Below are 24,417 nucleotides of genomic sequence, written 5' to 3'. Positions count from 1 at the left end.
GCTGAGTAATATTCCCTTATGCAATTTCTTTATCCTGTCAACAGACAGGAGTTGTTTCCATATCTTGAGGCTATTTGCAGTTAAAGGGCACTGGAAACTGGTGATTGTGGTGTATAACATGAGATTTTTAATCTATTACTTTTTTCTTCTTTACTTTACACCCACATGATTCCAATCCCCTCTAACTTCAAAGGAAGGAAGGAAGACCTGGTTGGTGACAAGGTCATACAATAACAGCTTTTTGTTTTGCTCTCTTTCCATTTAAGAGTAGCTCCTCCTTTGTTTGAAGCTGCTGGAAGGTCTCTTTGTGCCAAAGAGCTGGGGGAAGCCATGGGAACAGGTTGTTTTCACAGCTGTGCTGAACTCCAACTCAGAGCTGTCCATCCCACTGCTCACACACTCGGGCAACTCTGGCGAAGAGGGAAAGGATGTAAGTCGTGCCCTCCCACATGTGTTCTGAGCTCATTTGTCTCTGAGCCTCACCCAGGGGCCTCTTAAGCTCTGACTATTAAGGAGTGAGCCAAGGCTGCAGGAAAGGTGACTCTTTAGCATAACAGTAAGGCCTACCCCATGGGCAAATCTACTCTGGTGTCTGCAGGTGCGCCTTGCTTTACACAATAAGGGCATTGACAAAACCCTAGACTGATGGGACCACATGCTGGCCAGGGCCACCACCTCCTCTTGTGGAGGAGGAAACTGCTTTCCTCATAAGTTTAGTGAACTAGATGGTCTCCAAAGACTCTTCCAGTTTTGACCGTCCACGGTTTTATGAGGATGTATAGATATCAGATTTGTAAAATGCACTGTGGGAGCTCTCCAGGAATAATAGAGTCAACGTTTATTGTGTTCTTTCTGTGCTCTAGACAGTGCAAAGTACTTTTCTTGTGTTCTTTCTTTTAGTCTTCAGAATAGCCTTCAGAGTCAGGTATCCTTTTTCCCACTTTACAGACGAGGCTTAGAGAGAAAAAAGTAAGTTGCTCAAGATCTTACAGCTACTAAGGTGCAGAACAGGCATTCAAGCCTTGATCTATTTGACACCAAGGCTTGTGGTGTTAAATACCTGTGGTAAGGTGAAACTCCTTTCGGTGTCTGTGACCCAACTGCAGATTAAGCTTTGGTCACCTCTAAGGACTAAGAGCTTGCAAAGGGCCAAAAAATGTGCAGTATGCTTTTCACAATCAACACATGAATGAGTCCAGGTATACCAGCTGACAGAGAACTTCAGTATGCAGAGTGCTTTGCTCCACAGGATCTGTTGGCCTGGGATCCACCGAGGCCTGTAGGTTACCACGGTGCACACTACCAGTTAGCAATTGACTAGGAGAGCTGATGTGCTGCACAGCAGCGTGAACTAAATGGCAATTTACGCAAACAAGTAAGGCCCAGCTCTTCACACTTGGCAAAGTGAAGGGCTTCAGCTCACAAGTCTGCATGCCATTCCCACACCTACCCTTTGGGGAGACATGTGCTCTGATGCAACATGCTTTTTTTGTTTTTTGTTTTTTTTTAAATCTGCAGAGGCCTTGCTGCATCTGCTGCTTATTTTGTGAACTTAGGCCAAAGGCAGGCCCCACAGAGTCCCCACAGCCTCCTGCTCACCCTGCTGCTTCACTCACAAGCCCTGCAAGCCTGCAAAGATCTCAGTTGCCAACCAGTATCTGTCTGTCTGGTGTCTATCTCTCTCCCTCTCTCTTTAACCTGGGCCAGGTGGGGTGGGGGTACTTCTACAGAGAGCAAATGCATAAACACCTCATATATGTCTCAATTACCTGGAATAAGGGTCCCGAATTAAAATACTTTCAGGAACTAGGCAGGTGACATGATAAGAGAGGCCCACTGGATGGGTACTGGGAGGTACTGTTCAACTCTAGCCTGTTGCTTGCAAAATTTAAGCAGGAACCACAGGTCCAATGCTAACAGATTTTTGGGGGGGCGGGATGAAATCTCTTCATTTTTTTTTTTATTTTTTGAAACGGAGTCTCGCTGTGTCGCCCAGGCTGGAGTGCAGTGGCATGATCTCCACTCACTGCAATCTCCGCTTCCCGGGTTCACGCCATTCTCCTGCCTCAGCTTCCCTAGTAGCTGGGACTACAGGTGCCTGCCACCACGCCTGGCTAATTTTTTGTATTTTTAGTAGAGATGGGGTTTCACCATGTTAGCCAGGATGGTCTCGATCTCCTGACCTCGTGACCCACCCCCCCTTGGCCTCCCAAAGTGCTGGGGTTACAGGCGTGAGCCACCGTGCCTGGCTGAAATCTCTTCATTTTTATGAGTTGGCAACTATTTTCTCAAAAATCTTAAAATACTTGCTAAATACATCTATGGGCTAGAATCAGCCCATGGTACCCGGAATCACCTAATTCTCTACTCTGTTGTATATATGAATGCAGCCCTTGCTCTTGGAATTATAATTGCCCCAGTGTTTGCTAAGCACAGCTGGCTGAGAGACTATAGGGTGAACCGATCAGAGGAATAGAGGGGAATCAGAAAACCTGGGTTTCAGTCTCTATCTGGGTTATCAGTTCTCTAATAAGCAGCTGTGTGGCCTTGCTCACATGAATCTCGGTTTGGTTAGAACATCTTTATCTACAAAATGAAGGCATTGATGAAGGAATCCTTAGGGCCCCTTCTAGTTCCAAAATTCCATGTCTATGCCTTTAAATGATTGAATTACTTTATTTTGTTTGTATCTAAAATACCTAGGCTAGATACTTAGAGACTTTGGCTTAAGTAGCACCGTGGTAACAAATCTGATTTACAAGAGTGAAGGGACCCTTGAAGTGTGATTTTTCCAATGGAGTCCTTAACAGGAGAAGCTAAAGAAGGGTTCACTCTAAAATTAAATGCCACTCCACTTCCCCAATGGCAAAAGCAATTAGGAATTTCATTTGAAATCTGGGGACAGTTGATGGAAAAAAGAAAACAAATATATCAATAAAGAGTAGTAAGAATGGGCATTGCTGGTGGGAATGGTGCAGCCACTTAAAAAAAAAACAGTTCCTCAGTTATGCAAAGTGTTAGGCATAGAGTTACCCTATGACTCAGAAATTCCATCCTAGGTATTTATCCAAGAAAAATGAAATCTACCTACAAAAAAACTTATGCACAAATGTTCTCGCAGCATTATTCATAACAGCCAAGAAGTAGAAACAACCTAAAAGTCCATTTGAATGGATAAGTAAAATGTGGTACATTCATACAGTGGAATATTATTCTGCAAAAAAAGGAATGAAGTATTGATGAATGCTACATTACAGATGAATCTTGAGAACACTATGATAAGTGAAAGAGGCCAGTCACAGAGGATGATATGTTGTAGGATTTCATTTATCTGATATGCTTGGAAGAGGCAACTCTATAGAGATAGAAAGCCCATTAGTGGTTGCCTGTGGCTGGGGAGGATGGGAAGAAAGAAGAGTAATGCTAAAGGATATGAGATTTCTTTTTGGGGTGATAAAAATGTCCTAAAATTGGCTGGGCACAGTGGCTCATGACTGTAATCCCAGCACTTTCGGAGGCCAAGGCAGGAGGATCACCTGAGGTCAGGAGTTTTGAGACCAGCCTGGCCAACACGGTGAAACCCCGTTTCTACTAAAAACACAAAAATTAGCTGGGCTTAGTGGCAGACGCTTGTAGTCCCAGCTACTTGGGAGGCTGAGGCAGGAGAATCGCTTGAACACGGGAAGCAGATGTTGCAGTGAGCCGAGATTGCACCACTGCACTCCAGTCTGGGCAATAGAGTGAGACTCTGTCGCAAAACAAACAAACAAACAAAAACAAAAAACAAAACCCTAAAAGTGCCTGTGGGGATAGTTGTAAAACTCTGAATATAATAAAAGACATGAATTGGACACTTTAAAGAGGCAAATTGAATGGTAATGTGAACTATATCTCAATAAAGCTGTTTAAAAAAGAAAAAGTAAGGGTAAAAAGTTATTAAATTGAAGGAGTAGCTGAAAAACGAAAGGTTAATGAGAAACTAAGGAAAAGAATATATGTGACTAAGTTATGTTACTAACACATCTTTTAGAACTACTCATTGTATTTTGAGAAGGGGCTGCTTTTAGCAGGCAAATTGTGATCAGAGAAAGGGATGATTAACAATAATAAATAGTGATTTTCATTCTTGGATATGGTCCTAGGCACTAATTGTTTTTCTGAGTATTTTTATGCACTGTTTTGAAGCTCAGGCAGCCTGTTACTCTGTTTTTCAGCTCCAATTGTTTGAGTTTGGCAGATTTGAGTTACTAATGAGGATGCATTATGGCAAGGGACACTCATGACATCAGTACACACAGGGCTGCCAGAATTCTGGGGGCTCTGCCAAGCCCCAGTGAGTTGCCCCATGCCTTGCAAAATCCAAATTGCAAAACAAGAAGAGTGAGGACTTGCTAGTTGGTGTTAAATTTGGGGAATTCTATGTTTAAGTGCCAAAGGTGAAACCATTCTGACAAGAAGTAGTTACCTTAGCTTAGTTGCAAGGGCAATTTCAGTGAAGTTGAAATCCAGGCCATGCTTTGTCAGATTCTCCAGGAGGAGGAGTCACAAATTTAGATATCAATAGTGGTCTGGCAGGTAAAGTAGAACAGTGTAAGTGGTTAAATGGAGGGCTCTCTGTCCCATTTCATGGGGCCAGTCCCTGCACTGTTCATGTTCCTTGTTAGGATAGAAGGAAAGACCAGTATTGCCAAACCAACCTTCCGATTTTTCAAGAGACCGAAGACACAGATTTTTATTTTTATTTTTATTTTTATTTTATTTTATTTTTTTTTGAGATGGAGTTTCACTCTTGTGGCCCAGGCTGGAGTGCAATGGCGTGATTTGCACTCACTGCAACTTCCACCTCCCGGGTTCAAGCGATTCTCCTGCCTTAGCCTTCCTGAGTAGCTGGGATTACAGGCATGCACCACCACGCCCGGCTAATTTTGTATTTTTAGTAGAGACGGGGTTTCTTCATGTTGGTCAGGCTGGTCTCGAACTCCTGACCTCAGATGATCCGTCCACCTCATCCTCCCAAAGTGCTGGGATTACAGGCGTGAGACACTGCGCCCGGCACGGATTTTTAAATAGTGAAATCTTCCTCTTTGAATGTTTCCATCTAATTAGAATTTTAAAAGAAATGTAATAGCCTATAGATTAGGAGAAAGTATTTGCATATTATATAATTGATAAGGGACTTGCATCTAGAATATATAATGAATGCTTACAACTCAATAATCAAAAAAACCTAATAACCCAATTTAAAATGGGAAAGGGATCTGACTAAACATTTCTCCAACAAAGACATATAGATGGTGAATAAACACATGAAAAGAGGCTCAACATCGTTAGCATAAGCGAAACGGAAATTTAAACCACAATACTACTTGAAATACTACTTCATATCCACTAGGATGTCTGGAATTGAAAAAAAGATAACAAGTATGGATGAGGATGTGAAGTTGGAACCCCCAAACATTGCTGCTGGGAATGGCGTAGCCACTTTGGAAAACAGTACAAAAGTTTTCCACAAGGGGTTAAACATAAAGTGACCATATGACTCTGTATTTTCTCTCCTAGGTATATACTCAAGATAAATGAAAACATATGTCCACACAAAAGCTTGCTCAAGAATTGTCATAGAAACATTCTTCACAATATCCAAAAGTGGAGGCAACCCAAATGTCCATCAACTGATGAATGGATAAACAAAGTAATATTCTGTATGATGGAATTTTAATTGGCATATTTGGTAATAAAAAGGAATCAAGTACTGATACATCCTACAACATGGATACATCTTGAAAATGCTACACTAAATGAAAGAGGTCAGTCACAAAAGACCAGATATTAAATGATATCATTTTTATGAAATGTCCAGAGAGGCAAATCTATAGAGACAGAAAGTACATTAGCAGTTGCCTAGGGTGGAGAGGACGGGAGGAAAATGGGGAGTGACTGCCCTAGGGTATGAGTTTCTTTTTGGAGTGAAGAAATGTTCTAAAATTGTGGTGATGCTTGATGAATATAGTAAAAACCATTGAATTGCACACTTTAAATTGGCTCCGTGTATGACATGTGAATTGTATTCCAATAAAGCTGTTATTAAAAAAAGAATGTAGTGCTGAGCACAGTGTAATCCCAGCACTTTGGAAGGCTGAGGTGGGTGGATTACCTGAAGTTAGGAGTTTAAAACCAGCCTGGCCAACATGGCAAAACCCCGTCTCTACTAAAAAATACAAAAATTAGCCTGGTGTGGTGGCACACTCCTGTAGTCCCAACTACTTGGGAGGCTGAGGCAGGAGGATCGCTTGAACCTGGGAGGTGGAGGTTGTGGTGAGCTGAGATCATGCCACTGCACTCCAGCCTAGGCGACACAGTGAGACTCTGTCTCTGACTCTGTCAAAAAAAAAAAAAAAAAAAAAGAAAAGAAAAGAAAAAAATATATACTCAGGGTCAAAGAAAACATATTGGATTTGATTACTGCATAGTCAGACTGGAAGGCATTTGTCAAGCCCAACACCTTAAGAAACCAGAGGAAAGGGTGCTCTGCCAGTTCTACAGTCACACATTTATTTAGCGGCAGAAACAGAGTCAGAATTTGTCTCTTGACCTTGACCTCTAGGCTGTGCTGCCTCTCTCCAAAGCCCAGTTTTGAAGATATAGCCTGGAAGGGATTGTGAGAAGTCAACATCATGAACAGCTGGATATACTCTCTTCCCTTTCCCATATTTTGCAAAGGTCCCCCAAAGGCTTCTTGAAGAGGGGATAAATTATGGTAAAAAGGAATACTCCTTAAAGGAAGAGACTGCCATAGAGCTTCCCTGAGTCTTTTCCCTCATAGGGTGGGAGGGTCTGTGTGTTTCAAAGAACACTTACTCTGTATGTTTCTAATTCATTTGCACTTAGCTCATCAATATGTTGTTTGTGCAAGAACCATTTGATGTTCAAGAAACCCTCTGGGCCTCTTAAAGGGCTTTTTAAAAAATTTGAGCCAGAGAATTGAACTTTGCCAAGAGTAAATGGAACTCAGATATCAAAAGGTCTGAGTTCAGTTTTCATTGAATACAAAGGGTGAGTAGATTCTGAACTGAGCCAAATGCATTCTCCCACCCTTAATTTACAGTACATTGTTTTGGCAGACTCTACAATCCTGAAAGTTGGCTTGTCTTCTCCCATTCCTTTCTAGGGTGCAACCTCAAGCCTATCTTTTAGTTAACTTTACAAAAAATAAGGCCATGTTATAATTATTTATGAGAGCCTCACTCATCACTGTTCTTGTAACTATCAATTTTATTAGAACAGATTGAAATGTTTGAAAAGGTTAAAACTCTCCTCTAAAGCTATAATTTTGTTTGATCTCCTACAGGGATTTCTATTTTTTTTAGTCCTCTCATCTGGGAGTTTATCAAGAGATGTTGCTCCTGTTTCAATAAGTGGTCAGGTCATCAACCAATTATCAAGTTGAATACTAGAGGGCTACTATTACTTGCAGTGCTTGGATTTGGAGTACAAAACAAGTTCCTTCGCTCTGCCTTCCAAGAAGTAAGGGCCAGAGAAATTATTAGTACTTTGAGTTTCTTTTTAATAAAAAACAATCTCAAAAAAATGGCAAAATTAAAATCAGCCCAAGTTCTGCCACCTCAAGATAGGCACTAAGATTTTGTGGATCACTTTCCTTTTATTCTAAAAATGTACTTAGGCTGAGTGTAATGGCTTGTGCCTATAATCCCAGCGTTTTGGGAGGCTGAGGCGGGAGGATTGCTTGAGCCTAGGAGTTTGAGACCAAGGCTGGGCAACATAGGGAGACCCTATTTCTACCAAAGGAAAAAAAAATTAGCTGGGTGTGGTGGTGTGTGCCTATGGTCCCAGCTATTCAGAAGGTTAAGGTGGGAGGATTGCTTGAGCCTGGGAGGTTGAGGCTGCAGTGAGCTGTGATCACACCACTGCACTCCAGCCTGGGTGACAGAACAAGACCCTGTCTCTTCCCTCCCAAAAAACTCTATATCTATATATCTATATCAGTATACATAGTTATGGATATGTGATTATAAAAATGGGATGTTGTCTGGGCGCGGTGGCTCATGTCTGTAATCCCAGCACTTTGGGAGGCCGAGGCGGGTGGATCACAAGGTCAGGAGATCGAGACCATCCTGGCTAACACAGTGAAACCCCGTCTCTACTACAGATGCAAAAAATTAGCCAGGTGTGGTGGTGGGCGCCTGTAGTCCCAGCTACTCGGGAGGCTGAGGCAGGAGATTGGCGTGAACCCAGGAAGCAGAGCTTGCAGTGAGCCGAGATTGTGCCACTGTACTCCAGCCTAGGTGACAAAGCAAAACTCCGTCTCGAAAAACAAAAAACAAAAAACACAAGACAAAACAAAAAAAGGGATATTATATTGTTTTACAATTTACTTTTTCCATTTGTTAGTTCGTGATTGTCTATATTAATAAAATGATATCTACTCATGCATAAAATTCAAGTGTATAGATGGTTACTTAAGTAAAGTCTGGTGGGACATCTGGTTTAAGGTGTCGCAGGATGCAGCAGTCAAATAATGTTCTGAGGTCTGCTTCTCTCCTTTCTATTTGCTCTGCCTTCTGCTGCGTTGGTGCCATTCACATGTTGCACATAGAGGCAGCAGTTCGAGTATATGCATCCAGGATCTTGGCTGGCAGAAGTGAGCAAGACTGTATTCCCATAGCAATATCTGATCCTATCATTGTAGCTTATGCCTGGGTTACATGATACACTCTTGGAATCCAAGTGTTGCACTAGGATAACATACACTGAGAATGGGGAAGGGAGGGAAGTAGGAAGAGGTAGGCCCCAGAGGGAAATGGGAGGATGGTTATCAGAAGGAGAATGAATGAATGTCGGGTGGCCCAAAACACAGGTCCACAATCTATACACAGACATTTGGAACTTGTTTTGTATTGGTTTCCTAGGGCTTTCGTAACAAAGTACCACAAACTGGGTGATTTGAAAACAAATTTGTTGTCTCACTGTTCTGGAGGCTGGAAGTCCAAGATCAAGATACCCACAGGGTTAGTTCATTCTGAGGGCTGTGAGGGAGAATTTGTTCCATGGCTATGTCCTAGCTTTTGGCAGTTTGTTAGCAGCCCTGGTGTTTGTTGGCTTGTAGATGTATCGTCCTGATCTCTGCTTTCGTGTTCACATGGTGTTCTTCCTGTGTGCACAGTGTGATTTCTTTTTCTGTTTTAAATAAAGACACATCATATTGGATTAAGGATCCTTCCTACTCTAATATGACTGCATTTTAATTAATTACATCTGCACTGATCCTATTGCCAAATAAGATCACATTAGAAAGTACTAGGGGTTAGGGCTTCAACATATGAATTTTTGAGGTCACAATTCAACCCAACATATTTCCACCATTTTTCCATGCATTTAATATTTCTGGCTACATCTAAGACCCATCCAGTCTGGGTGTGAATGCCGAAACCAGCTGCCTCCCTCTTTCTGCTTTGTGGGCTAGGAGATTGGATGAGGCCACCTCTAGGGTCCCTTCCAGATAACTGCGTGATTAAGTGTCAGGGCTAGGAATCCATCCTGCTGTCTGAATGTATGTTACAGTACCACCACTTATTAGCTCAGGGACTTTGGGCAAAGGGCTTAACCTCTGCAAATTTCAGTCTCCTCAACCAGTAAAATGAGGATAAGAGTCCTTCACCCATTGGTTTGTTGTAGGCTAGACACATAGCCTTCAATAAATGTCAGGCAGTGTGACTGTTCCACTTCTTTGAGGATGCAAGAACTGTAGAGCCAGGAGAAGAACCCATATAACTCCTAGTGTTCTCATTCTCTCATGGTAATTCAGTGCTATAACTTCTCTGGAGGTTCTCTTGTTAGAACTTCAAGAGGGAGGCCGGGCACAGTGGCTCATGCCTGTAATCCCAGCACTTTGGAAAGTCGAGGCCAAGGAGTTCAAGACCAGCCTGACCAACATGGTGAAACTCCGTCTCTACTAAATACAAAAAATTAGCCGAGTGTGGTGGTGCATGCCTGTAATCCCAGCTACTTGGGAGGCTGAGGCAGGAGAATTGCTTGAAGCCGGGAGGCAGAGGTTGCAGTGAGCTGAGACTGTGCCATTGTACTTCAACCTGGGCAAAAAGAGCAAAACTCCGTCTCAAAAAACAAACAAACAAACAAACAAAAAAACTTCAAGAGGGGAAAGGGTTCCTTTTTTTATCTTGCAAACAGGAACTCAAATCCAGCTCAGGGAATGCGAAGTATTTCTCTCTCTCCCCTGAAGCTGGATGCCGTAAGCTCTGAGCCAACTCCTTTTCTTTTAGGCAATGTGATTATTAAATACCTGTCCCCCTTAAGTTCCACTTATCTGTCTCTTATCTCGTTTTCTCTTATAACTTGATTTTTCCCACCAGCTTTCAGATGTGGGCTGGAACCAGTATTTTATTTACAATCTCTCCGTTTTTGGCTTCATAAATTTGGAGAAATGGAACAGATGTGTGCTGCTTTCCCAGGAAGCACATCTTTAGTTTTTTCATGCTTTAACTACACAGTCTAATTCGGCTTGCCTAAATGCTTATTCAACAACAACTTTGAGTTCTTGCAGGTAGCAGAATCTATCTGATACAGGTATATTAGGCCTTACACCAACGTCAAAGCAGGAGGAGGTGCCAATCACCTTTAAAAAAATGTGGTCACTTTCATTTAGTGCCAGGTGTTGTTCTAAGCACCAGGGATATAACAATGAACAAGAGAGCCACTATCCCTGCTTTTGAGGAGTGCACATTCTGAAACATTCATTTCTGCAGAAAATATATAATGAGAACTTATGACATGTTAGATATTGTTCATCATTAAACAAAACAGAAACAATCTGCACTGATGGTTATGTTGTGTGTGTGGGTGGTGGTAGGAGAGGGGGAAGAATACAGTACACATAAGTACATTAAAAGAATCCTGTTAAAAGGTGATAAGTGCTATGGAAAAAACGAAGTAGGGTAAGGCGGATTAGGAATATTGGAAGGATTTACAAGTTTAAATAGGATGGTCAGGGTAGGTGATACTTGAACAAAGACTTGAAGGAAAATGAGGAAGGGAGCCTCAATATTTGGGGGATGAGCAAGTCCAAAAGCCCTGGGGCATGAGTGTACCCTGCTTTTTCAAGGAGAGCTGGGAGGCCATTTCAGCTGAAGAAGAGTGAGCAAGGTGAGAACAGCAGGAAATGTGGTTGGGGGTAGATCAAATGGAGCTTTTATCCTGCGTGAAAGGAGGAATTAATGGAAAGTGCTGAGCAAAGAAGTGACCTGGTCTCACGCTTCAAAGTACTGGTCTGGCGGCTTTGTTCAGGCTGGACTGTGCAGGTGCGGGGTGGTGAGGGTATATTTGGGGGGCTGCTGTAACCACACGGGTGGGGCGGTACAACCCTCTGATGCACATCAGAGGGTAGCAGGTGGAGATGGTGTGACATGGCCAGATTAGGGGTCTATTTTGGAGGCAGGGCCAACAAGATTTTGCTGGCAGATTAGATGTGGGGTGTGAAAGAGAAGAGGCGGGGAGGATTCCTAAATTTTTGCCCCTTAAGAATAGAGTAGCCATTGATTGAGATGGCAAAGAAGACTGGTGGAGAACGTTTTTGTTTTGCTTTGGTGCATTGGGAGTTCCAGGAGTTCCGTTTGGACGTTAAGTTTGAAGGGGCTATTTACTATCCAAGAGGAGCGGAGAGCTGGATTTTGAAGCTCTCTGGGGACATACTTTTGGGGACATTTCTAAAGCTTGAGACCCTGTTCCAAAGCCTCGAAGACCCTGTCGAGGTTCTTCCAGAGCAGGCCACGTCCCTCTCTTTTCAGCCCTCCTTGCCGGAAAATCCCTGGGACGGTAGCCCCTTTATTCGGCAAAGCCCTTTTTCCTCTTTGAGGAATGACGAGAAAAACGAACAAAAATGAAGACGCTCAGCAGCACTGCGTCCTTTCCCCGCTCACTGCAGGGAGAGGCAACGCGTACTGGTGTGGAAGAGCAGGCCCCGCTCTGGGCCGCAGGCTCTGCGGCCGCGAACCCCAGCTCCAGGAGTGTGGGCGGGGCCTGCGTGTGGGCGGGGCCGCGGCGCCAGCGCACGCCACAGGCGAGGGCGTGGCCGACCCGGCGCTAGCCCGCCCGCCAGCTCTCGCGCCTCCTTCGCGCCGGCCCTTCGGCGGGTGATCAGCTGGTCTGCGCTCCCCTGACGTGGGCTGGGGCACGTCACCGCCGAATGGCAGCCTCCAGAAAGCCGCCGCGAGTAAGGTGAGGGCACTCCGCCGGGAGCCGGCGTCCGGGCAGCGTGCAGCCCTCACTGCGCGGCCGCGCGTCTTGCACCTCGGCGGGCAGGGACGCGCGGGTGAGGAGCCCGGCCCGCCGCAGTCTGGCGAGGGCCGCGCTCGCCGGAGCCCCGGAACAGGAGCAGGGGGAGGGGGTCCATGAAGCCGGGCGAGATCCGGTTCGTTTCCGGCGGGTCGGTGGGCCAGGGGGCGGCCCGAATCTGGTTCCTGGACGCATGTGCCCGCGGAACTGCAGCCCTTGGCCCGAGGGGGCGGCGGCCGTCACAGTTCCCGGCCCGCGTGAAGGCCCCGCTCTTGGAGGAAGTTGGCCCCTCCTGGCCCCTCTTCGTGTCCGGGGAGGTGGGCGAGCCTCTGCCCTCGCTCCTGTTACCCAGGAATCTAAACCTCAAGTTACAATCTCGACAATACTGACTCCTGCAATTCGCTCTACTGATCTGTCACCGCCACAAAGATAGAAGGTCGCGGGCCCCTCCCCACCCAAATGGTTTCAGAGGCTGTGTAAGGGAATATTTTGGCATAACCTCCAGGAAAATCCCCCCAGTAGCCTGCCCTGGGCTCTCCTTGGGCACAGGAAGGTGAGACAGATAATTTCCCGGCCTCAAGTTAAACATGTTTTAGTTTATTCCCCTCCCATAACCATGATATACTTATCAGAGCCTCTGACAAAGTGGGAGACGCAGAGAGGTGTTCAGAGTTCATGGAGGCCACAGGCCAGACTCCCTGGCCATCCCCAAGGGGTCACCCACCTGCTAACCACTTGAGACATGAATGCACTCACTTTGCAGCATGGCCAAGCTTTCTTGCTGAACACAGACCATGGCTCCTGCTTGTGTTTGTAAGAAGGGGGTCCCAAACCTACCTTGACCTGGATTTGCCCTTGCCACAGCTTGTTAAGGGTGAGCAGAAAACCAGACCCACCCTGTGGAAGTATGTGGGATGGGTGGAGAACTTCCATCTGGAAGGAGCTTTCTGTAAGTGAAGTGCTGGAAATGGAGTCAGGCAAGTGGATAATGATGAGTTAGGCTGTAGGCCTCAGATGGCCTTTGGGAGCCAAGGTGATCTGTGCTAGATTTATAGACTCACGGCCTTTTAGGAGCAGAAGAGTCTTTTCTACACCAGCTGGTAGAGTCTTTTTTTTACCTCAAAAGAAAGTGCAGTGAAAGGCTGAGGGACGGGAGGCCATTTTCCACAGGCGCCTCCCCTACTGGTAGAATTTGAGTGCCATTCATTGTAAAAGTGAGCACTTCTTTCAGTTTCGGTAATGGAAACTGAACTCAAATTGATTTAGCTAAAATGGGGTTGAGCTGGCTTCTAGTATGGCTGAATCCAGGAGCACCACCAACGTTGGCTTCAGAGTTGGGTTCTCTTTTTCATCTCTTGGCTCTGATTTATTCAGTATCGGCTTCATTCTCAGGCAGACTTTCTCCTTATGGCAGGTTATGACAGTTCTAGGCTGACAGCCCCAGCAGAGAAGTTGAGCCCTCCTTCCTAATGGAGCAGAAGTCCCTGATCTGATTCTCACTGGGCTGCCTTAATTCTCATGTTCATCTGTGAACCAATCATTATGGCTAGAGGGAGGGATTGACCTGCTTTGGGCCCCAGAACCTGATAGGTGTGTGGATAAGACTCCTTTGAACCCCTTGGGTTGAAATGGAGTGGGTGCATTCTCAAAAGGAAAACCAAGGTTCCCATCAAAAGGAGGGATGGATTCTGGGTAGACAAAGACAACATTGCTTACTTCCCAACCTTAGAACTTGTTCCAGTTTACCGTTGTCTCATCCACTAGGTGTGATTGAGCATCTTGTTCCTTGTTTTGCCCCATGCTGAACAGTACACTTGTGTGATTCCCATGAACTGGAGGTTGCAGGGGGGTGAGGTATTCAGAACCCTGCCAGAATTTCTTGGAAAAAGAGGGAGAAGGCCTTTTCTAGTGCTACCATAATCATCTTATACAAAGATTGAAAGTGCTCTGCATGCTTCTTGCCCCTTACCCACTTTGTGGCTCATCATGAAGTTGAGAAGGTGTAGGTCGAAGAAGTTCTGGGAAGGGTAGGAGCACTGAGCTGGATGTTGGGAGGCCGGAACGCTGGTTCTAGCTCTGTCAGCAGTTAGCTGTGAGGCCTTGAGCCAGTCATTTGATCTTTGTTTCTTGGTTTCCTGGTCTAGAGGAGGGAATTGAGTTGGATAGTCCCTGAGGTATATTCTTCTAGCTCTTAATATTTAATGATAATTGTGCTTTGACAGAGAACTTAAGAATTTTATCTGTCCAAACAACTGAAAGGTGGATAGATCATGGACTCTACGGAGACCAAGATATGACAGGAGCAGAGCAGCTGTAGTATTGAGCTGCTTCGTAGCTCCTGTGATCCTGACAGAAAGGTGGAGGTGTTGATGCTCACATAGAGAGTTTGAGCTCACCTGTCAGACCTAGTTTCTGGTCTTGGCTTTGCAGCTACTGAGTTATATGGCCTATGGTAAGTTATCTTTGTTTTTTTATTCTGTAAAATGAATGAATAGGATTACCTTGAGATAACCTTGGCTAGGCACGGTGGCTCACACCTATAGTCCCAGCACTTTGGGAGGCTGAGGTGGGAGGATCACTTGAGGCCAGGAGTTTGAGACCAGACTGGGCAATGTGGTGAGATCCTGTCTCTTCAGAAAATTATTAAAAAAAAAAAATTAGGTTGGTGTGATGGCACATACCTGTAGTCCTAGGTCCTTGGGAGATTGAGGAAGGAGAATTGCTTGAGCTCAGGAGTTTGAGGCTGCTGTAAGCTAAGATTGTGCCACTGCACTCCAGCCTGAGTGACACAGCAAGACCCTGTCTCTAAAAAAATGATAACCTTCCACCTCTGTAGTCATGTGTCTGAACCAGTCATTGGGATCAGTTACTTACCATCTTAGAAACTTATGTATGATGTAATGGGAAATTGGGTGAGAATCTGACTTGTATCCCCGTCCACAAGAAAGATGTTATAAAATTTATAACGGCTTTATTGAGATATCATTCACTTACATACAATTCATCTATCTGTTAAAATGTACAATTCAAGTTATTAGTATAGTCACAGAGTTGTACAACTATCATCACAATCATTTTAGAACATTTTCTTCATCCCCAAAAGAAATCCTGTTACCCGTAATCAGTCACTCCTCACCTCAGCCCTTGGCAACCACTAACACTGCATGTCTACTTCCTGTCTTTACAGATTTGCCTATTCTGGACATTTTATGTGAATAGTATTATACTATGTGGTGTTTTGTATTAGGCTTTTTCCCTTAGCATGTTTTCAAGGTTCACCTATGTCGTAGGTGTAATTTCTTTTTTTTTTTTTAATGAGACGGAGTCTTGCTCTGTTGCCAGGCTGGAGTGCAGTGGCACGATCTTGGCTCACTGCAGCCTCCACCTCCTGGGTTCAAGTGATTCTCCTGCCTCAGCCTCCTGAGTAGCTGGGACTACAGGTGTGCACCACCACACCCAGCTAATTTTTGTATTTTCAGTAGAGACGGGGTTTCACCATGTTGGCCAGGATGGTCTCTATCTCTTGACCTCATGGTCTGCCCGTCTCGGCCTCCCAAAGTGCTGGGATTACAGGCGTGAGCCACCACGCCTGGCATGATTTCTTTTTATTGCCAAATAACATTCCATTATATGGATAGACACTTTTATTTATCCATTTATCAGCTGGGCATTTGAGTTGTTCCTACAGTTTGGCTGTTACAAATAATGCAGCTGTGAATATTTGTGTACGACTTTTTATAAGGATATATATTTTCAGTTTTCTTGATTATGTACCTAGGAATGGTTTTCCAAAGCCATTACACCATTTTACATTCTCATCAGGAATGTTTGAGGGTTCTAATTTTTTCTATACCCTCACCCGCACTTGTTACTGTCAATCTTTTTTATTATAACCTTCCTAGTGGGTGTGAAGTGGTATCACATTGTGGTTTTGATTTGTGTTTCCCTAATGACTAATGATGAGCATCTTTTCATGTACTTCTTGGTCATTTGTGTACTTTTGCTGGAGAAATGTCTATTCAGATCCTTAGCCCATTTAAAATTGGGTTGTATGTCTTTTTATTGTTGAGTTGTAATAGTTCTTTATATATTCTGGATACTAGACTCAACAGATTTGCAGATATTTTCTCCCGTTCTGTGGGTTGTCATCCATTTTCTTGATGGTATCCTTTGAAACACAAACATTTTAAATTCTGATGAAGTCCAGTGTGTATCTCTTTTTTCTTTTGTTGCTGTGTTTTTTGATTTGTGTCTTAAGAAGTCATTGCCTTATCCAAGGTCAGGCAGACTTACAGTTGCGCTGTAAGAGTTTTACAGTTTAGCGCCTACGTTCATACCTGTGATCCATTTGTGTTAATTTTTTTTAATTTTCTTTCTTTCTTTCTTTTCTTTCCTTCCTTTTCTTCCTTTTCTTTCTTTTCTTTTCTTTCTCTCTCTCCTTCCTTCCTTCCTTCCTTCCTCCTTTCCTTTCTTTCCTTTCTTTCCTTTCCTTCCTCTCCTTCCTTCCTTTCTTCCTTTCTTTCTTTCCTTTTCTCTCGCTCTGTCGCCCAGGCTGGAGTGCAGTGGCCCGATCTCAGCTCACTGCAAGCTCTGCCTCCTGGGTTCACGCCATTCTCCTGCCTCAGCCTTCCGAATAGCTGGGACTACATGCGCCCGCCACCATGCCTGGCTAATTTTTTGTATCTTTAGTAGAGACAGGGTTTCACCGTGTTAGCCAGGATGGTCTGGATCTCCTGACCTCGTGATCTGCCCGCCTCAGCCTCCCAAAGTGCTGGGATTACAGGCATGAGCCACCGTGCCCGGCCCATTTGTGTTAATTTTTGAATATGATATAAGGTGGGTTAAACTTCATTTTTCTTTTTTTGAGACAGGGCCTCTCTGTGTCACCAAGGCTGGACTGCAGTGGGGCCATCACAGCTCACTGCTGCCTCAACCTCTCTGGCTTAAGCGATCCTCCTGCCTCAGCCTCCTAAGTAGCTGGGACCACAGGTGTGCACCACCAAACCTGGCTCATTTTTGTAAATTTTGTAGAGATGGGTTTTGCCATGTTGCCCAAGCTAGTCTCGAGCCCTTGGACTCAGACAGTCTGCCTGCCTTGGCCTCCCAAAGTGCTGGGATTACAGATGTGAGTCATTGTGCCTGGGCTTTTTTGTTTTTTTGTTTTTTTTTTTTGAGACAGGGTCTTGCTCTGTAACCCAAGCTGGAGTGCCGTGGTGCTATCATGGCTTACTGCAGCCTTGACCTCCAGGGCTCAAGTGATCCACCCCATCTCAGCCTCCAGAGTAGCTGGGACTACAGGTGCACGCTATCATGCCTGGCTAATTTTTGTATTTTTTGTAGAAACGGAGTTTTGCCATGTTGGAAACTTTATTCTTTTGCATGTGGATATTCACTTGTCCCAGCACCATTTGTGGAAGAGACTATTCCTTCCCCACTGAATGGTTTTGGCATCCTCAAAAATCAGTTGACAGTTGTGAGGGTTTATTTCTGGACTCTTAATTCTGTTTTACTCATTTGTAAGTCCATTCTTATGCTAGCACCACACTGTCTTGTATTTAGGTTTGAAATTGGGATGGAAGAGTTCTTTTCAAGATTTGGTTCTTTTTCAAGATTGTTTTGGCTATTCTGGGTCCCTTGCATTTCCATATGAATTTTAGAATCTGCTTGTCAGTTTCAGCATCCAAACTAGCTAGAATTTTGGCAGGGAATGCATTGAGTCCATAGATCAATTTGGGAATTACTGCCATCTTACCGATAGTAAACCTTCCAATCCATGACCATGGAATAGCTTTTGTTTATTTAGGTCTTCTTCAGTTACTTTCAGCAGTCTTTTTTAGTTTTTATGGTGTACATTTTGCACTTCTTTTGTTAAATTTATTTCTAACTATTTTTTGTTTTTGATATTGTAAATGGACTTTTCTTAATTTTATTTTTGAATTGTTCATTACAAGGATATAGAAGTCAAATTGATTTTTTAAATATTGATTTTTGTATCCTGCATTCTTGATGAACTCAGTTATTAGTTCTGATTTTGTTTGTGGATTCTTTAGGATTTTCTGTATTCAAGATTATGTCATTTGCAAATAGAGATAGTTTTACTTCTTCTTTTCTAAACTGGATGCCTTTTGTTTCATTTTCTTGCCTACTTACCCTAGATAGAACTTCTGGTACAATGTTGAATAGAAGTGCCAAGAGTAGGCATCCCTGTCATGTTCCTGAGATCATAGGGGAAAGCATTCAGTCTTTCAGCATTAAGAATGATGTTAGCTGTAGGTTTTGTAATAACTTTTGTCAGGTTGAGGAATTTTTCTTCTAGTTTGCTGAGTACTTTTATCTTGAAGGGGCATTGGATTTTGTCGTGCTTTTTCTGCATTTGTTGAGAAGCCCATGTAGATTTTGTTCTTTATTCTATTGATATGGCCTGTTATAGTAATTGATTTTTCATATATTGAGCCAACCTTGTATTCCTGGGATAAGACCCACTTGGCGATGATGATCCTTTTTATATTGTTCTAGATTCAGTTTGCTGGTATTTTGTTGAGGATATTTGTATTTATATTTTAGAAGACATATTGGGGTGTCTTACTTTTTTATGAAATAATAATATATTTACCCTCATTAAGAACATCTCATTCTGTCCAGTAAAACTAAAGTCACAGCCATATGAAAGCAGGCCTAGAGTCATTGGTAAAGCTGCCTGATTATCTGGTTCTGGCCGTGTGGTAGACTGAGCTAATGTGTCCCTCTCTGTCTTTACCAGCATGTAAAAATGCGGTTAAATTATAACTTAATTAACTTTGAGTTTATAGCTGAGTAAAATTCAAAACCTTTTCTATGGCCCCACAGTAGGCCCCCTGGTGCCTCTATGACGTTGTCTGTGAACCACTTACCTCCCCATCCCCTGATACAATCACACTGTGCTGACCTTCTTGCTTTTCCTCAGGTAAACTAGACATACTCCTGCCTCATGGCCTTTGCACTTGCTGTTCTCCTGGAACATTGTTCCCCTAGCCGTTCACATGGCTTGCTTCCTGACTCTTTTTAGGTCTGTGTTAAAATGTTGTCTCTTACCATAGAGGCTGTCCCTGGCTACCCGGTATGAAATAATCCTTCCCCTTACCTCCTTGATGCCTTCTTCCCCTTGCTTTGCTTTACTTTTTTTCACAAAACACGTTCTTATTACCTGACATATTGTGTACTTGTTTTGTGTCTGTTGCCTTCTCTTCCCTGTCTTCTGCCTATCCCCCTGCCTTGCCCCGTGTTAATTTGTTAAAGTCAGAGATCTTGTCTGTTTTGTTCACCGTTGTGTCCAGAATAGGGCCTGGATTATGGAAGATTTTTCAATAAATATTTGTTGACTGAATGATCTTGAAAGAAAGAGAAATCCTCAAGTGCCAAAAATGTAGAGGGAACCTAACGCCTGAGTGGTATGCTGGTAACCTGAGCCTGGGAAAGTTACCAGGTGCAGATACAGACCTTCATGCTTGGTGTCCAGGGCATTAGACTATCCCCATATGGGAACAAGAAGTTTGTGTGTAAATCTTCTAGCTAAGAAATTAATGTGAAAGTCTTAGAAGCAAACAATAACAGAACTGCTTGTACAAACCAGGACCCATCACATTCTCATAGATAAATAGCCTCTATTGAAGATAAGCTCTTAATAAAAGATCACAAAACGCAGAAGGAATGAACCACCAAGAGGGAGAGGCAGCAGACCTAGCAAACATGAGGGTTAGTCTCCCAAGATCTATTTGAAAGTATGGGAGAAATTATAAAATAAGGGCCTACAGTAATGAAGGCACAAAGAGAAGGCATAGAAACCAGAGTGAAAGAATAGGTCACCATAAAGAAAGAATGGGCAGATGTGAAAAAGAACCAAATAGAACTTGTGTAAGGAAAAAACATTGAAAATAAGTCTTCTTAGTCTAGTTAAATAGGTGTGAGAATTTATGAACTGGAAGCTGCAACTGAGAAGGTTAACCTGCCATGGGGATGTTTTACACCTGCAAGTTTTACATCAAACTTTTATTTATTCTGCCACTGTTAATGGGGGTGAGAGTTCTTCTGACTCATGTTAGAGAACTGCTAAGTTAAGCGATGCCCCCTCTAACTGAGCCTTGCCGCGTTTATTGTGGTCAAAGTCTGCAACTTCCTGTTCTTTCTCTCCTTAAGGGCAAATCACCAGGATTTTCAGCTGAGAAATTTAAGAATAATTGAACCTAACGAGGTGACACACTCAGGAGACACAGGTGTGGAAACAGGTAATAATTTTGTCTGGAAATTAGATGGAACATCTGTAAAGGATTTTAGATCTCTACCCCAACTCCAGGTTGGGTGAGAAGAAGAGGGTAAGGAATTAGTAACAGATCATGACTGGGGGTGAGTATCTGGAAGTTAAAAACCGTTTTATTTTTTGGTTTCCTAAGTGGTTGGTTACTGTTTCTATATATTTACCATTTTTTTTTTTTGAGACGGCGTCTTGCCCTTGGTCACCCAGCCTGGAGTGCAATGGCGTGATCTCGGCTCACTGCAACCTACGTCTCCCGGGTTCAAGCGATTCTCCTGCCTCAGCCTCCCGAGTAGCTGGGATTACAGGCGCCCGACACCACGCCCAGCTAATTTTGTATTTTTAGTAGAGATGGGGTTTCTCCATATTGGCCAGACTGGTCTTGAACTCCCGACCTCAGGTGATCTGCCCTCCTTGGCCTCCCAAAGTGCTGGGTTTATAGGCATGAGCCACTGCGCCCGGCCATTACCATTTTTTTTTTTTAAGGTAGTAAGTTAGAGAATTCCAACTTTTTTTTTTTGTTTTTTTTTTGTTTTTTTCATTTTCCATTTTTGTCGGAGTGGTGGTGGTGGAGAAGGAGATAGGTTATTATGGAAAATGTTCTCTATTTCTCTAATATAGGTCCTTTATTATCTTAGAAATTAGCTTTCAATTTTGATCATAAGATTGCAAAACGAGAAAAGCTTGTAATATATTATTGTGCTTTATAAATTGAGTGTGCATTTAAGAAAGTCTTTTTGGGAAATATTTCTTGGCTGTCCCTTCTGCCCAGAACTGGTTAATTGCCTGATGGGTTGCCAGAAACCTGAATTCTGAAAAGTGGTGTATTACTGTATTTCTATCCCATGTAAGCCAGTACTGCTCTACTGACTACTAAGGAGAACCATGTTTTTTTTTTTTTTAGCTGACTGAAAAATTGATCTCTTGAAGTACATAAGAAACCATGCCCGTCTAATCTCTGTTTGGAAGAAAAGTGCTATAATTGCATGCAATTTTAGATCCTTTTTCTTTAAAAAATATAGATGTATCCAACACATTTTGGACCATATTAGGAGGTAGCAGAGGAAGGAGGAAGAAGAGAAAGTAAAGAAAGGAAAAAAGTGATGAAATCATCAAACTTAGAGTTGGAAGATAACTTCTTTTTCTTTTTGTAATGTATGAGGAAATAGAGGTTAGGGAGCTTCAGTTGCCTGAGGTTGTAGATCCCAGCTGGAAACTGGAGCTCACTTGTTTTGCTTCTGTTGGTCTTAGAACACTTCAAGGCTCTATTATGTCCCCGAGCTAATATGGTGTAATAGAGCATGGACTTGGGAATTGCATAGACCTTGAGTCCCGGTTCCTGATGATCCAGCTGACTTTGGGCAAGTACTTAACTCCTTTTAACTCCTGTTCCTTTATGTGTAAAATGAGAATAGCCAAACCTCTCTTGGAGGATTGTTGTGAGAATTAGCCACTAATGTATGTAAAGCCCTTAGCCTTCCCTCAGCTGTGCAACAGAGAAATAAACCACTACCTCTAAAGCTATTGATGCTGGAAGAGCATCTGTGCCCGTGTTAAGATGCTGAAATTGGAGTAAACTGGCCCCTTCCATTCTTGTAACGAGACATGTGGGAATTCCAGCTGGTGCTTCGGATCCAGATTCAAATATTTCTTGAGCTCCTGCAGTGTAATAGATGCTGTGCGTGGTGCTTTCACACACGTTATCATGTTTAATTTGTCTGGCCACCAGTGAGGTAAGTATGGTGTCCTTTTCATGTACAATCAGTGAAAAATCTTGTTTGTGATAAAGGCTGAAGGTGTGGGAACTTATTTCTAAAAGCAGACCTGTATATGCAAGATTTTCAAGTGAGTCATTCTCTGTAAGGCATAGTTTGAAAATATCTGGCAGTGTATGGACTGATGTTTCATCGTGGACTAGGCCTGTTGCTCTTGGCTTCCCACTTTCCTGCACACTTTGCTTAGCTCTTGGCTGTTTCTAACATTTCTGAAAAGTCATAGGATGTGGAATGAGCAGATGTCATAATACAGCACCTTGCAAGAGCCTGTCACTGAAGATACATTACTGTTCATTGAGACTGAAAAGATCATAGACCAATGTTGTGAATTTGATTTAGCCATCTTTGAGTGAGCATATGTATATGTTAGTTGTAGATACATGGATACAGAGATGACATCGTCCCTGCCTTCAGAAGAAGTGGTATACACACCTATTTATACAATTTATCACATTGCATTTATGGTTAGTTGTGTGTCTAACTCTAATAACATTAAACATTTACATGACATTTGTTATGTGCCAGGTACTGTTTCTAAGTGCCATATGTATAGTAACTCATTTACTCCTTATACAAATTATGAGGGTCATCAGCTACAACTTTCACTTCTTCCGTCTTGGCTGCCTTTTCAACCAGTGCCACCTCAATGGCTAGGACTGATATAATTGCACCAATTTTGTTCTCTCCTTAGCTCCAGCTGCTCACTCATTCAGTCACTTTCCATCACCTGTTTTCCTTGTGGATACAGCTGCCTCAGCCACCGGGGCCCACTGTATTCACTTCAGTGTTAGCTGCCTAACTGCCTCAGCCATTGCCTGTTGCTATCTTCTTCACCTTCACTGTTGCTGCCACTGCCCCTTACCACATCCTAACTATGGGTTATGGTATTGGGACTTCTTTCATCATGTCTAATATTGATGATAAAGAAGTAGCTGCATTTCACGCAGAACACGAATGTGATGGGCCTGAAAGATGAGGAAGTAGGAAGAGGGAAAGTGTTGAGTGTTGATGGGGGTAGGTAGCATTGTGGAGGGGAGTGTCAGTGAAACTGATAAAGCTGATGATTCTGTGGGGGTCTGATACGCCAGTCACCAGGGGAAACGTGATGATGTGATGGTGGTGGTGATGAAGATCAGAATGTGGGAATGAGGAGGCAGGTTGTGATGACCAGGAAGCAGAGGATGTTTTTGAACAGATCCAGTTTGTTTTTGTTGGTTTTTAGTTTGCAGTTGAAGATTTTGTGCTCATCATTGGTTGTGTTAACGTTATTGATGAAGTTAGTGACTGATAATATTGATACTACAATCAGCACTAAATACCCAGTCAGTGCCACCAAAATCCTTAAGTCAGAATGTACCTAAATGGAAGGCAGAGTCTATAAAGAAATAAATGATCTTGAAAGAATGTATATTAGACTGTTATATTTTTGCATTTTAAAACTCCTGAAGCCAAGGCTGTACTCCAGACCAGTTAAGTCAGATGTTTCCCGGATAGTCCTAATGTGCAGCCAGTGTTGAAGTCCTGCTCCTAAAGAAAGCTTCATTTTTGCTTGACTGTTTTTAAGAATGATAACTTGCTCAGAAATATGCTTTGAAAACACAGTAAATCTATTCTGAAGCTCCTGAAAGCTATCAGAGTAAAATTTTTAGATGCTGGCAAGCTTGGGAGATCACAATGGGCTTTATTTTGAACCCCCAGTGGAGGTGTTGACATATAAACTTGGATCAGACCAGATACTTCTGATCCCTTTTTCTCTGATAGGTGAGAAATTATAGGCCTAGTAGATGAGACGAAAGGATAGCTGGATGTGGTGGTGTGTACCTGTAGTCCCACTTACTTGGGAGGCTGAGGTGGGAGGATCACTTGAACCCAGGAGTCCAGCCTGCAATGTAGTAAGACCCCGTCTCCCCTCAGAAAAAAAAAAGAATGCCCCTCTGAACAATATTCAGAAGCAGCTGTAATGCAAGGAACACGGATATGTTTGAATTATGAGTAGGACAGTTTCCATTGACTCTTCCTTTGAGTACTTCTCTCTTCTGAGACTCCAGA

At 43.2% G+C, this 24,417-nt stretch overlaps 1 protein-coding gene across 6 annotated transcripts in view; it reads left to right on the top strand.

Annotated features, from left to right (window-relative positions):
* Positions 1–12,087: 12,087 nt before the first annotated feature.
* The window catches only part of XPNPEP1 (X-prolyl aminopeptidase 1), a 58,975-nt gene continuing 46,645 nt past the window's right edge, over positions 12,088–24,417 (top strand). For 2 of the 6 annotated variants that reach the window (XM_063670238.1, XM_063670239.1), the window contains exons 1-3: positions 20,479–20,567; positions 21,498–21,617; positions 22,080–22,326. Coding sequence is in view for 3 of the 6 variants with exons in the window: in XM_054437034.2 (XP_054293009.1) it covers positions 12,218–12,249; positions 20,479–20,567 (121 nt within the window). In the remaining 3 variants the exon portion in view is untranslated. Of the gene's footprint in view, positions 12,250–20,474; positions 20,568–21,497; positions 21,618–21,844; positions 21,955–22,079; positions 22,327–24,417 lie in introns of those variants that run through there. The other 4 variants (XM_054437034.2, XM_054437038.2, XM_054437035.2 and 1 more) reach the window with 3 other exon arrangements.

This window comes from Pongo pygmaeus, chromosome 8 (assembly GCF_028885625.2).
Source record: "Pongo pygmaeus isolate AG05252 chromosome 8, NHGRI_mPonPyg2-v2.0_pri, whole genome shotgun sequence".
Classification (NCBI taxonomy): domain Eukaryota; kingdom Metazoa; phylum Chordata; class Mammalia; order Primates; family Hominidae; genus Pongo; species Pongo pygmaeus.
The sequence above is the reverse complement of the archived record's forward strand: the minus strand, read 5'-3'. Positions and strand labels throughout refer to the sequence as shown.